Here is an 18,161-nt window from a genome sequence, read left to right on the forward strand (position 1 = left end):
ATGCACAAGAAGCTTATCGTTCTCGAATTTTGTTCACAAATTTGTTTACATCCCTGTTAGTGAGCATTTATTCTTTGCCAGGACAATCCATCGACCTGACAGGTGTGGTATATCAAGAAGCTGATAAAACATCATGATCATTACACCAGTGCCCCTTGTGGCGGGGACAATAAAAGGCCACTCTAAAACTTGCAGTTTTGTCACACAACACAATGCCACAGATGTCTCAAGTTTTGAGGGAGCGTGCACATGGAATTCTGACTGCAGGAAAATCCACCAGAGCTGTTGCCAGAGAATAGCATGTTTATTTCTCTACCATAAGCCGCCTCCGAAGTCATTTTAGAGAATTTTCTGTATGTCCAACCAGCCTTACAACTGCAGACCACGTGTAACCATGCCAGCCCAGGACCGCCACGTCCGGCTTCTTCACCTGCAAGACCTGCCACCCGGACAGCTGATGAAACTGTAGGTTTGCACAGTCAGTTTTTGTCAGAAACCATCTCAGGGAAGCTCATCTGCGTGCTCGTGGTCCTCACCAGGGTCTTGACCTGATTGCAGTTCGGTGTCGTAACTGACTTCAGTGGGCAAATGCTCACCTTCGATGGCCACTGGCACGCTGGAGGAGTATGCTCTTCATTTTATGAATCCCGGTTTCAACTGTACCGAGCTTGTTTGGTCGAGCGGTTTGCTGATGTCAACGTTGTGAATAGAGTGCCCCATGGTGGCGGTTGGATTATGGTATGGGCAGGCATAAGCTACGGACAATGAACACAATTGCATTTTATCGATGGCCATTTGAATGCACAGAAATACCATGATGAGATCCTGAGTCCCATTGTCATGCCATTCATCCGCCCCATCATCTCATGTTTCAGCACGATAATGCACAGCCCCATGTCACAAGGATTTGTACACAATTCTCGGAAGCTGAAAATGTCCTAGTTCTTCCATGGCCTGCATACTCACCAGACATGTCACCCATTGAGCATGTTTGGGATGCTCTGGATCAACGTGTGAAACACCCTTTCCAGTTCCCGCTAATATCCAGCAACTTCACACAGCCATTGAAGAAGAGTGGGACAACATTCTACAGGCCACAATGAACAGCCTGATCAACTCTATGTGAAGGAGATGTGTCACGCTGCATGAGGCGTGGTCACATCAGACAGTTTTTTTGATCCACCCCCCTACCTTTCTTAAAAAGGTATCTGTGACCAACAGATGCATATCTGTATTCCCAGTCATGTGAAATCCATAGATTAGGGCCTAATTTATTTATTTAAATTGACTGATTTCCTTATATTAATTGTAACTCAGTAAAATCTTTGAAATTGTTGCATGTTGCGTTTATATTTTTTTTCAGTGTAGTTTATCAACATTTTAAGCTAAATGTTCTGATCTGTTGCATCAGTCTGATTGCTTTGAATTTTGGATCTATCATCCCATAACTGTCCCAGAGTCTGGTTTTGAACCATCCCAGACATGTTTTTTATCGCCCCCAGGAGGTCGGGATGCCCTTCAATTTAGCCTCTCCTCAGCATGCACCACAAAGAGAAAGAGAGAGAGAGTGCACTGCTGTGTGTCATTTTCCAGGAAGAATGTGTTCAATAGTGCACGTTGCTGAACTGTTAATGCAGACCAAAGCAGTACATCGCAGAATGATGAAAAGGGAAAGAGAAGAGAAATTGTGAGTTTCTCTGGTTTCTCCTAACAGGCTGGCTGCCTCTGGGGGACCAGCGTAACCAAAATTGTACTTGGCAACTGGGGTATCCAATCATAAAATAAGTCACTGAGTCACTGTGGGGCAAAGTCATGGCACTTTACAATAGGGATTATTGACTTGTTTCAATCTCTTGAGCCCCTGAAGGTGTCCCTCTGAAAGACAAAAATGCACTGCTACGAGTCCTTTTCCTGGCCCCATGTGCTCAATAACAAGAAGAGAGCCTTTTATCAACCAGGTCTCAGAGCATTTTAGATTTTTCTGTACGTAAATCCAAAATTCAAAAGGCACTCACACATCTGAGCAATCTTTTTTGCAGGTGCATGGTAACAGTTGAACAAGATGAATGAAAAAGGAAACCGAACACTTTAATAAGCTTACGTGTCGGCCTCGCGGCCTCCGTCAGATGCCGATACGTAAGCTTATTAAAGATCAGTGATACTATCAAGAGCAGTGTGCGGTTTCCTTTTTCATTCATCTGTATGTAAATCTGAAATACTCCATTTAGTTAGATATGCTATATTTCATATGGTACATAAGACAGATGGTTACTTAGGGCAAAAATCAACGTAGGGTGACGGGGTTGGCGTATAACCCGAACATCTAGTGATCCAAAGGTTATCACAGACAACTTTAGTATTTTAGCAAATTAGCAACCTTTCAACTACTTATTACTTTTAGCTACTTTGCAACTACTTAGCATGTTAGCTCACCCTTCCCCTGACCCTAACCGTAACCCTTTTACCTAACCCTAATCTAAACCCTTTTAGCCAAACCTTCCCTTAACCCTAACATATTTTTTTATTTAACCTTTATTTAACTAGGCAAGTCAGATAAGAACAAATGCTTATTTACAACGACGATGCTGGGCCGATTGTGCACCACCGTATGGGACTCCCAATCATGGCCAGATGTGATACAGCCTGGATTCAAACCAGGGACTGTAGTGACACCTCTTGCACTGATGCAGTGCCTTAGACCGCTGCGCCACTCGGGAGGCCAAACCCTTTAACCTAACTCCTAAACTAACCTTAACCCTAACCCCTAACCTTAACCCCTAGCCTAGCTATCGTTAGTGAGCTAGCTAATGTTAGCCACCTAGCTAGAATTTGTAACATATTGTACGTTTGTCAAATTTGTAACATATAACATGAATAGTAATTCGTAACATATCATCCACATCCACAAATGAATACATACCATACGAAACGTAACATATCATACTAAATGTAGTGTCTTGGAATTACGTACATAATAATACAAAATGTTTCTGAGACCAGGTTGCTTTTATGTGTGGAAATTGCCTTGATAGGCTATGGTATCTCTTTGCTGGGAAAAGTATTATGATTATACTTAAATGAGATGTCTCTATTTGTTCATATTGTTTTGTTTTTTCGAATCACGTTTCTTCTGTTTGATATCTAGTGACTAAAAAAGGAGAGATTAACTGCAGGGAGTGATAATTCGTTTTGTGATACAAAACAAAGAGAAGAGAGGCCATACTGTGAGATGAGCTTAGCGTGGGTGTGTCCCTTTAATAGAGATGGATGGGGTAAACACTGTCAGACTGACTTTAAAGTGCTATCCGTTTCTTATTGGGATGCTGCTGTCTGTTCCCTGTTTGTCAGCCCCCACAGTCGTCTTGGTCAAAGCACATGGCTGGATAATCCTGTTTGTATCTGATTCCATAGTCTGTCTGGTCAACATCTGGGCTGTATGTCGATGATGCATCAAGACCAGCTTCAGAATTAACTCTTGACTCTTATAGACTGACGCCTGTAGAGGAGACCACACTCACAGCATGTGTAGATGGTTCTATTTACCAATAGAGAACCTAGTCTGAGATCAGATGTTCTAAAACCTGCTGAGTGTAAAATGAAATAGAACAAATAAGTCTTACACAAAAGCTTTTAAACACTGTTTGATAAATGGATGAAAGAGTTTGTGTCACCTAGAAGAACAACAGCCATGTTGCAGCTTCTCGACATGAATGAAGGACACATTCATTTCCATTGGCATTTAGAAAAACATTGTTTTTATCAGCAATGCTAAGAACCAGCTTCAACCAGCCTCATCTCCCTGTATGTTCGCTGAGTACCACAGTGGTACCAGTGTGCCCTATGCATCCCAGAGTGGTATTCATGGTGTAGTGAACAGGGGTCCCAGGGGAAGGCCAGTGTTTCTGTAGCTCTCCACGCCCACTGCACCGAGCTCTCTGTCAGTCCCAGGACTCCGGAGGAGCTCTGAGGCTCCCCAAGTGCCTCACTGAGGATCCAGCGCTCTGATCCCTAAGTAATATGAATAATGCAACTACTTCCCCTCGACTCATTTACCTAACACATTTTAGTGGCCGGCCCATCTGAACACCTATTATGACATTTGTCAAAAAAATACACTCCTTTTTGCTCTTTAGAGTGATCAACCTCTTTGCCTCATTCAAATTTCTTGGTGGGCAATCTATCTCAACCCGTCAATGTTTTTGTTTTTGTTCTCAACCCCAATAGATCACCTATAATTCTATGAGCAACGGGTCAGACGATAGCAAGCCATTCTTGTGCTGTGAAATAGGCAGGACAATTATCTGCTAATAGTCAATGTGTGCAATCTCTTGATGATATCGTAGTGTTTGCAGGCTAAGTGACCTCTTTGCTGCTCTTTCAATTAAGTGCTGCTCGCTGGTGGAATAATCTCAATTCTACCCCTGATCCAGGCTGGCTGCAATTTACAGTGCTGTAGATAGCAGGAGCTTCATACGGCCACTCCTCTGATTGCCGTCCATTTAGATGAGAGCATGAAAGTGGGCCACACTTTCCTTCCTGCCGTAATGAGCTGAGAGTCAAACTGGCTGATGAGGAACCATTATGATCAGAGCACGCCATTGAGTAAAGCAAGCCTCATGGGCATGTTTACTACTGGAGAATACAATGTGTACGTGCATGCATGCATGTGTGTATAGAGGTGAAACGGATGTCTGCGATTTAAGTAATTTATTTATTATTTCAATAATCCGTTTATCTAACTTTACTTTATGTAATATTCTGAAGTTATAAGTTATTAAAACAAATAGTGGCCAACTTGCACTACATGACCAAAAGTATATAGACACCTGCTCGTCGAACACTAAAAAATCATGGGCATTAATATGGAGTTGGTCCACCCTTTGCTGCTATAACAGCAAACTTCCTCTTCTGGGAAGGTTTTTCACTAGATGTTGGAACATTTCTGCGGGGACTTATTTCTATTCAGCACAAGAGCATTAGTGAGGTCAGGCACTGATGTTAGGTGATTAGGCCTGGCTCGCAGTCAACGTTCTAATTCATCCCAAAGCTGTTCGATGGGGTTGAGGTCAGGGCTCTGTGCAGGCCAGTCAAGTTCTTCCACACCAATCTCGACAAACCATATCTGCATGGACCTCGCTTTGTGCACGGGGGCATGGTCATGCTGATACAGGAAAGGGCTTTCCCCAAAATGTTGCCACAAAGTTGGAAGCACAGAATCGTCTAGAATGTAACTGTATTCTGTAGTGTTAAGATTTCCCTTCACTGGAAGTAAGGGGCCTAGCCCGAACAACGAAAAACAACCCCAGACCATTATTCCTCCTCCACCAAAACTTTACAGTTGGCACTATGCATTTGGGCAGGTATCGTTCTCCTGGCATCCGCCAAAGCCAGATTCGTCCGTCCAATTGCCAGATGGTGAAGCGTGATTCATCACCCCCGAGAACGCGTTTCCACTGCTCCGGAGTCTAATGGTGGCGAGCTTTACACAATTCCAGCCGACGCTTGGCATTGCGCATGGTGATCTTAGACTTGTGTGCGTCTGCTCAACCATGGAAACCCATTTCATGAAGCTCCTGATGAACACTTCTTGTGCTGATGTTGCTTCCAGAGACAGTTTGGAACTCGGTAGTGAGGGTTGCAACCGAGGACAGACGATTTGCACGCGCTACGTGATTCAGCAGTCGGCGGTCCCATTCTGTGAGCTTGTGTGGCCTACCACTTCGCGGCTGACTTGTTGGAAAGGTGGCATCCCATGACAGTACCACGTTGAAAGTCACTGAGCTCTTCAGTAAGCCCATTCTACTGCCAATGTTTGTCTATGAAGATTGCATGGCTGTGTGCTTGATTTTATACACCTGTCAGCAACGGGTGTGGCTGAAATAGCCGGATGTCCACATACTTTTGTATATATTGTGTATTTCATGAAAGAGCTGTAACACAATTCATCCTTTCCAATCTGAAATGGGTTTCTCCCACAGTCCTGGTGTGTGGAGCTGGTTTTTATTATCATCTTGCAAATTGAATGAAGTGAGAGAAATCACAGAAAACAGTGTGATTCCTGAGTCTCTAAAAGGAAAAGGCCCTTGTTAAACAGCCCTATCGTGTCTGGGTTTCATTTAATTTGAGGGCAGAAGGGGAGAAAAATTGAAGTAATTAACGAGAACACCCTGGGAGTCTAGACTAGTCTACCGGAACATTATGAGTCTGCACGTCTGGGGACCCTAGATAATTACATTTTAGTCCAAGGAAGGGGCTTGAGTTTGATAATTGAGTCCATCGTTCTTTTGAAGTTGAACCTTTGTAGCCCAGTAGCTATCAATTGCAACAGTTTCTCTGCCAATAGGTAACAGTTACTCTGTAAAGAGACATACGTGTAGCGTGTTAGTAGTTGAAGTATCACTGAGATACTCAGAGGAAAAGTAGTGGAGGTCAACTAGGTGCAGCCTCCTGTTTGAAAGGACCCAGCTAAGAAGCACGTGCACAGCTATGCATGGGGAATGTTTTGAAATAGACTATAGATTTAGCGGTGTTGGAAATAGAAGTAGTCATTTAGGTCAGGCTCTACCAAGGGGATGGTGTATGTGAAGCACATCAGATGACCACCTCCGAACATAGGGTACGGTGGGTAGCAGCTCACCTGTGCAATGTGTGAGAGATGCATTCATGTGTGTGTGAATGTGTGTGTGCATGCTTAGGTGTGGCTCTGTGTGCGTGTTTGTGTGTGTGTGTGTGTGTGTGTGTGTGCGTATACGGGTAACTGCCAAAATAATGGAAACACTTGAGTAAATGAGGGATACAACGTTTATTGAAAGCAGGTGGTTCCACACAGGTGTGGTTCCTAAGTTAATTAAGCAATTAACATCCCTTCAAGCTCATGTATATAAATGCTGGGAAGGCCATTATTTTGGCTACCATGACTATGATGCCCCCATCCACAGAGCATGAGTGGTCACTGGATGGTTTGATTAGCATGAATACTATGTAAACCATATGCCAAGGCTGTTTCAGTCAACATATCTCAACACAATTGAACACTTATGGGAGATTCTGGAGCGGCGCCTGAGACAGCGTTTTCCACCACCATCAACAAAACACCAAATGATGGAATTTCTCAAGGATGAATGGTGTCACATCCCTCCAATAGAGTTCCAGACACTTGAAGAATCTATGCCAAGGTGCATTGAAGCTGTTCTGGCTCGTGGTGGTCCAACACCCTGTTAAGACACTTTATGTTGTTTCCTTGATTTTGGCCAGGTCCATAATTAAGGGCTCCCTTGATATAGACAATATAAAATAAATACTACAAATACTGAGATATATTGTTTGCAAAAGTACATTATTTTATATTAATACAATTGCTCAGACAAAGAGATTGTATTTAACAATTAATACGGGGTTCTTTTTGATGCAAAACCCACCGCTGGTGTGCGTGGACAAAGAACTATATTTTCATGTCATCTGACCATTGCACCGGGTTCAATCGAAGTGCCAATATCGTTTAGCTTGATATCTTTAACTCCAGGCATTTACATTTGTTGGATTACATTAAAATAGAGCTCTTTGTTTGGTCTTTGTTTGGCATTTTGCTTCCACTGGTCCTGGGGCCCTTGTTAAGGTCAACGGTATCATGAACTTTACCCTGTACTGGGCCATTTTAGCCAGGAGGCTGAAACTGGGCCGCAAGTGGATCTACCAGCAAGACAATAACGCCAAGCACACATCAAAATCAACAAAGAGATGGTTCATTGACCACAAAATCAATCTCCAGGACTTGAACCCCATTGAAAAGCTGTGGTTTAATTGAAGAGGGAAGTCCATAAGAGCAGACAAAGGATATCAAGGATCTGGAAGGATTCTGTATGGAGGAATGGTCTAACATCCCTCCCAATGTGTTCTCCTCGTAAAACAGTTAGAAAAAGGCTCAGTGCCATTATCCTTGCAAGGTATTGAACAGTATAGAAACAGGGGTGCCAATCATTTTGACCCCTATCTTTTTGAGAGATTTTTCGTTTTACTTGTTCTCTGAGCAACTGCATTCGTATAAACAAATATAACGTTCCCTTTCTTTGCGTACAATACGTGTCAGTATTTGTGTTATACATTTTACACAGTGTTTTCTGCTCGTCTTTATCAAGGGTGCCAAAAATGTTGGACCTGACTGTGTGTGTCTGGGTTAGAATGTCAAGTGTGGCGTAAAGAGGTCACATTAGTCGTGAGCACAGTACGATTTAAGGGTGTTTAAGGTTACACACAAATCAGATGTCTTGCAGATGCTGTCTTTTGAGCGCAGAATAAAAAGCGCAGAATTTGTTTAAGGCCAATTGTATTTTTTATATTGCACTTATACAGGTGTGTAGGAGGAGGGAACTGTTGAACAGACACACTGTCACTAAGGATACCACATTTTCACTTTTCAGCTGTAAAGAGTCATTTGCCTTGTACATGGACTCATCCAATGGTAATAATCTAGTGTGTCTGTTGAGTGTGAGCTTCTGTTCTGGTGAAACTGAAAACTAACATTTTCCACCCATTGCGTTATTGCAGTAAGGTCTCATCTGTCAAATCCTCATTGTGGATGGCTCTCTATACATGCTTGTTTTCCGTAGGCACCTTATGTGTTCTTCCTATCTTGTTCATCAATTGTTTTCCTGGGAGATCTACTTGGGGGCATTTTGTCCCCTGACAGGCCACATGTTTTCAATTAGCACCTGACTATGAGCAGACTGCAGCCTGGGAGCATTTCAGGTCTCCCAACATATCACATGGCTCTGCCTGTCTGCCGGGGGATTCTTATTCACACTTCGTCTGTTGCTCTGACACACACCATTAGGCAAACCACGACTGAAGAACAGCGGATAGATTCAATTACATTTTCATTAAACAAGAGGTTTCATTAAAGTAAGATTAGACTGAAGGGTAAAGAGTGGAATGAAGATATGAATTTAAACAAGGATAAATTACTTTGTCCATATTCCCGCGTTGCCCCCAAGTCCCTTTTCAAAAAGTGGGTCCCCTCTGGACTCTAATCGTGGCTGTGTTGTTAAGAAGTAGTCATGAAGAGAACACCCAGTTTGGCACTGCTTTGCACTTCAGAGAGATCCTGCTGTTAAATTATTTATTTTCCAAACAGTAATTACTGGAACAGAGGGGCCTGGATGCTGAAATATGTGATTAGTGAGAGCGCATGCGCACCACGGAACCCAACCCCCGTCGGCCCTACCACCTCAACCAGGTGCTCCTGGTCTCCCTCTCCTGCAGTGGTATTACTACTACCGTCATAACATGCTTGTTCACTGACTCTATTTACCGGAAGAACATGCCAGACGTGTCAGTGGAAAATGTCCCAAATGGGGCCCTGTGCAATGAGTCGAGAATGTTCACCAAATCAGCTGTCTGAGCTGCGTTCTGACTACCTCATGTTTTCTGCTGTCTAACTGTTGGTCTTTATTGCGAGAAGCAATTACAGTTATGTATAAAACAAAGACAGACAGAAAAAAACGAGGGCCTTCCGTCGTGTGTTTAAGTACAGAAATATATTGACATTTGCCTCTATTCACGCCGTTTGGCATTTCATGTCAACATTAATATTGACGTGTGTTTAATTCTATGATTGATGTTGAGATGTGTGTTTGAGGTATTTAAAAAAAACATTTTTTATCTGACCCTGTGTAGTAGTAATCAGTCGTCTTGTTCTGATTAATTGAGAACTCCATGTGGCTGCTGGTGGGGCCCCATCCTCCTCATCAGAGGACACCTGTTGACTACCTGCAGACTGCACAGTGCTGGGTATGATTTCACTGAGGGAGGGGACTGATTCTAAACCTGGCTCCAGCACTGCAGATGGATCTGTCTCTGTTCCTGTGTTGTGTTCCCATCAGCAGCCCAGTGTGCAGCTCAGACGCACTCTGATTGGAGCGCTCCCCACTGTCTGTCAGTCCCATCTCATAAGGTTTGATATTTTATCATCCTGCTGCAACCTCGTTGCTGTTTGTTTGGCCGTCAACTGGTTCGGTGCAGGGCTCGGCATCTGTCATGTGTGTCTGTGGCCTGTTGGGGACTTGTCACTGCAGGTGTGAAGAGAGCGTCTTTGTGGAGAAAGGTGTCGAGGACAGGCTCTAAGGCCTCTCTCTTCTTCCTGACACAGAATTTCACTCTTGAGATCATAAAATCACCCATCTGTCTTTGTGTGGTAAATTTATAATATAAATATTTATTTAGTAACATCTCAATGGACAATTTACATACTAGGTCTTAGTTTCATGGTACATTTTATGTTTACAGTATGTTAGTATCTCACAAAGTAATCAACCAAAGAGCAATATTACGCACAAAGAACCATGCACTGTACCAAAATAACAAAGATCAATTAATTGTAACAATGTGTTATTAAACAAGACATAAACAAGACTATACTATTACCTCCCAACTGAAACTTTAACACTTTTTAGATTTCTGTAGTTTTTTAAACAAATAGTACTAATGAATGGCCACTGGACATGCAGTTGACTAAACATACAGTATATTCTTGGTGCCATTTGAAAGGAAACACTTTTTGTGGAAATGTGAAAGGAATGTAGGAGAATATAACACATTAGATCTGGTAAAATATAATACAAAGAAAAAAACAAATGTTTATTTTACATTTTTTGTACTATCATCTTTGAAATGCAAGAGAAAGGCCATAATGTATTATTTCAGCCCAGGTGGAATTTAGATTTTGGCCACTAGATGGCAGGAGTGTATGTGCAAAGTTTCAGACTGATCCAATGAACCATTGCATTTCTGTTCAAAATGTTGTACCAGGCTGCCCAAATGTGCCTAATTTGTTTATTAAACTGTGCACTCTCCTCAAACAATAGCATGGTATTCTTTCACTCTAATAGCTACTGTAAATTGAATAGTGCAGTTAGATTAACAAGAATTTAAGCTTTCTGCCAATATCAGATATGTCTATGTCCTGGGAAATGTTCTTGTTACTTACAACCTCATGCTAATCACATTAGCCTACGTTAGTGCAACCGTCCCGCAGGGGACCCACCAATCCTGAAGAAGTTTTAAGCCTGTCCTGGATCAGTAAGCACTTTCAAATTGAGCATGCTTTTTAGTTCAGCACTAAACTTAATCTATGTCGGGGAAACCAAGTGTAACATCTACCATTACTAGCATACTGATCTCTCCTCCTCTCTTGATGCTTGGGGTCTCTGCTGTTCCTCTCCTTCACCACCCTGTGTTCTCTTTATGGTGAGGGAGGAGTCTTCAGAGAGTTGGTGGAACCGCCCTGGCTTTCACCTGCAGTCCCCTGACCCATCCACTAGAGAACACACCGAGAGGAAACACAGTCAGAGAGATGAGCATAACCAGGTTATATCAGGTAAGGGAATACAATTTGACAGCTGAATTGCACAAAGAGGGAAAAAATCGGAGGTGAAATTTAATTTCGGTAAATAGAGACTGTGAGGCTGAAGTCACAATGCACTCTGTAGTTTTAATTCATCTTACAAAAAAAATTGTCTCGGTGTGTGTAGAACCCCTGTGGGTTCTGTCGTGCCTCTGTCTGAAAATAATTTGTCTCCGAAATTCCTTCTCTGTTTAATACGAAACATACTCTAAATAAATTGTCCTACTTTCAAGAAACACAAAATTAGTAGGAAATAGCAAACATTTGTATTTTTTGCCCTTTTTTCTTTTCCTCCTAGATGGAATTTAACAGCCTAAAAAATCAGCCCAGGCGAAGACAGGGAGCGAAAGAGAGATGTAAAGCCCAGTTTAAATGGCTGTTTTAGCGGTTCTGTGTAGCGGGAGCACAACCTTGGCTCAAGTGGCCTGGGATGTGAATTATTGATGAGAACTGTCTGTGGCCTTGAGGGTCAGCGAGTCTTGCACTAAGATTTCAAAACACCAATCCATGAAAAGATGCGAGCGAAAATAATGAAACGTCAAGTGTGTGTGTGTGTGTGTGTGTGTGTCTATAACAATAATAATTAGGTGGGTGCTTATTTTTCGAGTGTGTGTATGTGTATGTGTGTGTGTGTGGTTTATGGGTTATTAAGCCTTATACTCAAAGAGCATCTTTCCATTCTTGAAGTAACACAAATAAGCTATATTCCCGAGCTTTAGTCCTCTGCTATGTCTTCTTCAGCTTAATAGGAGGAACAGGGTTGTATTCATTAGACGGAGACCGTGGCAAACAGTTGCAAAAACATTTTTCAATGGCAACCGTTTACTCCCAAAATGTTTATATTGGACAAATTCAGGAAGGTCCCTCCCCATATCATTCCGTTTGCTTTTGTTTGGCTCTGTTTGGTTCCAAGTGAATACACCCCAGTGCTTCTGACTGTGCAGCTACAATGATATCCAATGACAAGCACTTCAGTGATATCACTGTGTAGGCAACATTACTGTTCCAATTTCTGCTTTTAACCTCTCAGATGAATATGAATAGATTTGGTGTCAACAACTCCAAATAAATGTTGATCTATTTCTGGGGTCCATTAATGAGGGTGGAGGAGTAGTGTTTTTAAATAGCAATAAAGCCGCCTTCTCCGCTTCTCTCCCACTGCAGGAATGGATTGTTCTGATGATGGCACAAAAAAGAGTCAAGCAGACATGTGTTTTGTGTAATCCTGCTTGTGTTTTATTTTCCCTATACAAGCTAGAGAAGTAGAGCTTTACCGCTTGCTGTCTACTTACACCTTGCGCACACACACACACACACACACACACACACACACACACACACACACACACACACACACACACACACACACACACACACACACACACACACACACACACACACACACACACACACACACACACACACACCACACACACCACACACACATACCTCTACCAGGGGGTGCCAGTGGGCGATGGGCTTGCGAGGGTATGACAACATCTCGTTCCAGTGGTCTCGGCCCAGGCTCTCCGCCTCATTGCCCACCCTACACACTCCAATGACCTCATTGTGACCTACCCTGTGAGAGGGGGGAACAAATATATGGTCATTTTAAAACCTTTTGTTGCCATAAATCTGTCCAACATCGTGCTCCTTCATGTAATTATTATAGTGATGTTCGGCAGATTATTTTTAACTCCTCTAATATTTATTCTGAACAGCATAAGGAGGAAAATAGTGTGTACTCTGTACTCTGTGCTTTTTCGTCAGTATTTTTGTTTTGTAATGTTGTTTCCTCCTCTCTTGAATGCCAGCTGCTTTCCAGGCCATTGATCAACTAAAACATGTTACACTTAGGGAGTCTCAGCGATGTGCTTGTATAGGGGAGGAAACAGGATAATAAAGTTGACGATCTCAGGGCAAGGATTTCTTCCAGAGAGACATCAGGAATTGTAACATACTCTGTTTCATGGAAACATGGCTCTCTCAGGATATACTGTCTGAGTCCGTCTAGCCAGTTGGGTTCTCAGTTCATTGCGCAGAAAGGAATAAATATCTATCCGGAAAGAAGGGTGGGGGTGTATGTTTCATCATTAATGACTTTTGGTGTGATTGTGATAACATACAGGAACTCAAGTCTTTTTGTTCCCCCAACGTAGAATACCTCACAATTAAATGCCGACTGTCTTATCTCCCAAGAGAATTCTCTTCGGTTATAGTCACAGCCGTGTATATCCCCCCTCAAGCCGATACCACGACGGCCCTCAAAGAACTTAACTGGACTTTATGCAAACTGGAATCCACATATCCTGAGGCCACATTTATTGTAGCTGAGGATTTTATGAAAAAACATTTGAGGAAAAGGCTGCCGAAGTTCTATCAACACATTAACTGTAGTACTCACGTTGCTAAAACACTCGTTGCTACTCCAACTTTCTGGATGCCTACAAGGCCTACAAGGCCCTCCCCACCGCCCTTTCAGCAAACCTGGTAATGACTCCATTTTGCTCCTTCCTTCTTATAGGCAGAAACTCAAACAGGAAGTACCTGTGCTAACGACTATTCAAAGCTGGTCTGACCAATCGGAATTCACGCTCAAGATTGTTTTGATCACGTGGACTGGGATATGTTCCGGGTAGCCTCCGAGAATATTATCGAAGTATACACTGATACGGTGACTGAGTTTATCAGGAAGTGTATAGGAGATGTTGTACCCACGGTGACTATTAAAACCTACCCTAACCAGAAACCGTGGATAGATGGCAGCATTCGCACAAAACTGAAAGCGGGAACTATTGCATTTAACTATGGCAAGGTGACTGGGAATACGGCCCAATACATACAATGTAGTTATTCCCTCCATAAGGCAATCAAACAGGCAAAACGTCAACATAGAGAAAAAGTGGAGTCGCAATTCAACGGCTCAGACATGAGACCTATGTGGCAGGGTCTACAGACAATCACAGACTACAATGGGAAAACCTGCCAAGTCATGGACACCAACGTGTTTCTTCCAGACAAGCTAAATACCTTCTTCGCCAGCTTTGAGGATAACACAGTGCAACCAAAGCGGCCTGCTACCAAGGACTGGGAGCTCACCTTCTCTGTGGCCGACGTGAGTAAGACATTTAAGCATGTTAACCCTCGCAAGGCAGACGGCCTCCCTAGCCATGTCCTCAGAGCATGCGCAGACCAGCTGGCTGGAGTTTTTACGGACATATTCAATCTCTCCCTATCCCAGTCTACTGTCCACACATGCTTCAAGATGTCCACCATTGTTCATGTACTCAAGAAAGCAAAGGTAGCTGAATTAAATGACTATCTCCCAGTAGCACTCACTTCTGTCATCATGAAGTGCTTTGAGAGACTAGTCAAGGATCATATCATCTCTATCTTACCTGACACCCTAGACCCACTTAAATTTGCTTACCGCCCCAATAGAACCACAGATGATGCAATCGCCTTCGCACTGCACACTGCTCTATCCCATATGGACAAGAGGAATACCTATGTAAGAATGACTACAGCTCAGCATTCAACACCATAGTACCCTCCAAGCTCATCATTATCTTGAGGCTCGGTCTGAACCCCACCCTGTGCAACTGGGTCCTGAACTTTCTGACGGGCCGCCCACAGGTGGTGAAGGTAGGAAAAAACACCTCCACTTCGCTGATACTCAACACTGGGGCCCCACAAGGATGCATGCTCAGCCCCCTCCTGTACTCCCTGTTCACCAATGACTGAGTGGCCACGCATGCTTCCAGCTCAAGAGACTGAAAGACTGAAAAATAGCTTCTATCTCAAGGCCATCAGACTGTTAAATTCTGTTAAATAGCCTTCCTAGCACATTAGAGGCTGCTGTCCTATATACATAGACTTGGAATCACTAGCCACTTTAATAATGTTTACATATTTTGCATTACTCATCTCATATGTATATATTGTATTATATCCTATTTTTACTGTTTCTTAGTCTATGCCACTCTGACATTGCTTGCCCAAATATTTATTCTTAATTCCATTCCTTTACTTTAGATTTGTGTGTATTGTTGTGAAATTGTTAGATATTACTGTTAGATATTACTGCACTGTTAGAGCTGGAAACACAAGCATTTCGCTACACCCACAATAACATCTGCTAAACAAGCGTATGTGACAAATAATATGTTATTTGATTTGCATACAGCAAAGATACTGTCCACTCAAAAGCGTGGTTTCGGAGTCCTTTTCAGTGCACCATAGTCACCACAACCTTGCAGGCTATTTTCAGAATAAAAAACCCAGACTGCTGTCATAATTATAGGAAGTTCAGTTCATAAAAAGTGTTGCAAAACAACATTTATTTACCGATCGTAGTCCATTACTGCTATTAGGAGACTGATCTGATCAATGTTCTCAGGAGGGACATCAAATACTATGGCTTCGTTGTAGACTGGATTCAGAGTGTTTCGCTTGGTGGATGTTTTCCTCTTCTTCAATCTCCGTCCCTCACACATCAAAGACACCTTCACATAAGGATCTAGAGAGAGATGGGACACAGTGGAAAGGGTAAACCTACGGAGTAACACATGGAATGCATCCACACAGGCCTCTGGTCAAAAGTAGTGCAGTATACAGTTGAAGTCGGAAGTTTACATACACCTTAGCCAAATACATTTAAACTCAGTTTTTCACAATTCCTGACATTTAATTCAAGTAGAAATTCCCTGTCTTAGGTCAGTTAAAATCACCACTTTATTTTAAGAATGTGAAATGTCAGAATAATAGTAGTGAGAATGATTTATTTCAGCTTTTATTTCTTTCATCACATTCTCAGTGGGTAAGAAGATTACATACACTCAATTAGTATTTGGTATCATTGCCTTTAAATTGTTTAACTTGGGTCAAACGTTTCGGGTAGCCTTCCACAAGGTTCCCACAATAATTTGGGTGAATTGTGGCCCATTCCTCCTGATAGAGATAGTGTAACTGAGTCAGGTTTTATGCCTCATTGCTTGTTCAGTTCTGCCCACAAATTTTCTATAGGATTGAGGTCAGGGCTTTGTGATGGCCACTCCAATACCTTGACTTTGTTGTCCTTAAGCCATTTTACCACAACTTTGGAAGTATGCTTGGGGTCATTGTCCATTTGGAGGACCCATTTGCAACCAAGCTTCAACTTCCTGACTGATGTCTTGAGATGTTGCTTCAATATATCCACATATTTTTCCATCCTCATGATGCCATCTATTTTGTGAAGTGCACCAGTCCCTCCTGCAGGAAAGCACCCTCACAAAATGATGCTGCCACCCCTGTGCTTCACGGTTGGGATGGTGTTCTTCGGCTTGCAAGCCTCCCCCTTTTTCCTCCAAACATAACGATGGTCATTATTGCCAAACAGTTCTATCTTTGTTTCATCATTCCAAAATGTACGATCTTTGCCCCCATGTGCAGTTGCAAACCGTAGTCTGGCTTTTTTATGGCGGTTTTGGAGCAGTGGCTTCTTCCTTGCTGAGCGGCCTTTCAAGTTATGTCGATATAGGACTTGTTTAACTGTGGATATAGATACTTTTGTACCTGTTTCCTCCAGGATCTTTACAAGGTCCTTTGCTGTTGTTCTGGGATTGATTTGCACTTTTCGCACCAAAGTACGTTCATCTCTAGGAGACAGAACGAGTATCCTTCCTGAGCGTTATGACGGCTGTGTGGTCCCATGGTGTTTATACTTGCATACTATTGTTTGTACAGATGAACGTGGTATCTTCAGTCGTTTGGAAATTGCTCCCAAGGATGAACCAGACTTGTGGAGGTCTACAATTTCTTTCTGAGGTCTTGGCTGATTTCTTTTGATTTTCCCATGATGTTAAGCAAAGAGGCACTGAGTGTGAAGGTAGGAATTGAAATACATCCACAGTTACACCTCCAGTTGACTCAAAGGATGTCAGTTAGCCTATCAGAAGCTTCTAAAGCCATTACATAATTTTCTGGAATTTTCCAATTTTTAAAGGCACAGTCAACTTAGTATATGTAAACTTCTGACCCACTGGAATTGTGATACAGTGAATTATAAGTGAAATAATCTGTCTGTAAACAATTGTTGGAAAAATTACTTGTGTCATGCATAACGTAGATGTCCTAACCGACTTCCCACAACTATAGTTTGTTTACAAGAAATTTGTGGAGTGTTTGAAAAATGAGTTTTCATGACTCCAACCTAAGTGTACAGTGTGTAAACTTCCGAATTCAACTGTATAGGGAATAGGGTGCCATTTCGGACGCCTCAATAGTTATGCTCTATTGATATGTTTCGTCATGGCTTCTACTTATTGGGCCATATTGTTAAAAGACTGGGAGACAGAAATGACCATTCCATTTCATATACTAGTCTGTCATATAATTTATCCATCCAGTAATGACTAATCAGAATCCACATCACATTTGTACCCCAGTCCCCACATTAAGGACCCCCTACCTGAGGCTCCAGTGATGTCCATGGCTTTGAGGTTCCTAGCCTTGATCATTGTGATGGTTAGCCTTCCAGCCGTTGGTAGGTAACACAGGGAGAACATGAGATCCCCCAAGTCCACATTGTCCTACATAGCAACGAAAACATCAGTGAAATGTTTAGTAACTGAATGTCTCATGATGTCACCATATAGCTCTGGCTTCGCTGTTAGAGATTCCGCTGGTTTACAGTGGACTATGTGAACAGTCGGGACCTCAACTTACTGCTGAGAGTTAGAATAATAGAATGCACAACGTGCAATGTCTAAGCTTGGTTGTG

The 18,161-nt window shown here is 42.5% G+C and overlaps 1 protein-coding gene across 1 annotated transcript in view; it reads right to left on the minus strand.

Moving 5' to 3' along the window:
• Positions 1–10,181: 10,181 nt before the first annotated feature.
• Positions 10,182–18,161, minus strand: part of LOC139416316 (synaptotagmin-9-like) — a 48,403-nt gene continuing 40,423 nt past the window's right edge. The window contains exons 4-7 of the mRNA XM_071164819.1: positions 17,850–17,970; positions 15,746–15,917; positions 12,848–12,977; positions 10,182–11,311 (exon numbers count right to left, since the gene is read on the minus strand). Coding sequence (XP_071020920.1) covers positions 11,237–11,311; positions 12,848–12,977; positions 15,746–15,917; positions 17,850–17,970 — 498 coding nt within the window. The 3' untranslated portion in view covers positions 10,182–11,236. The remainder of the gene's footprint in view (positions 11,312–12,847; positions 12,978–15,745; positions 15,918–17,849; positions 17,971–18,161) is intronic.

Source organism: Oncorhynchus clarkii, chromosome 1, assembly GCF_045791955.1.
Source record: "Oncorhynchus clarkii lewisi isolate Uvic-CL-2024 chromosome 1, UVic_Ocla_1.0, whole genome shotgun sequence".
NCBI lineage: Eukaryota > Metazoa > Chordata > Actinopteri > Salmoniformes > Salmonidae > Oncorhynchus > Oncorhynchus clarkii.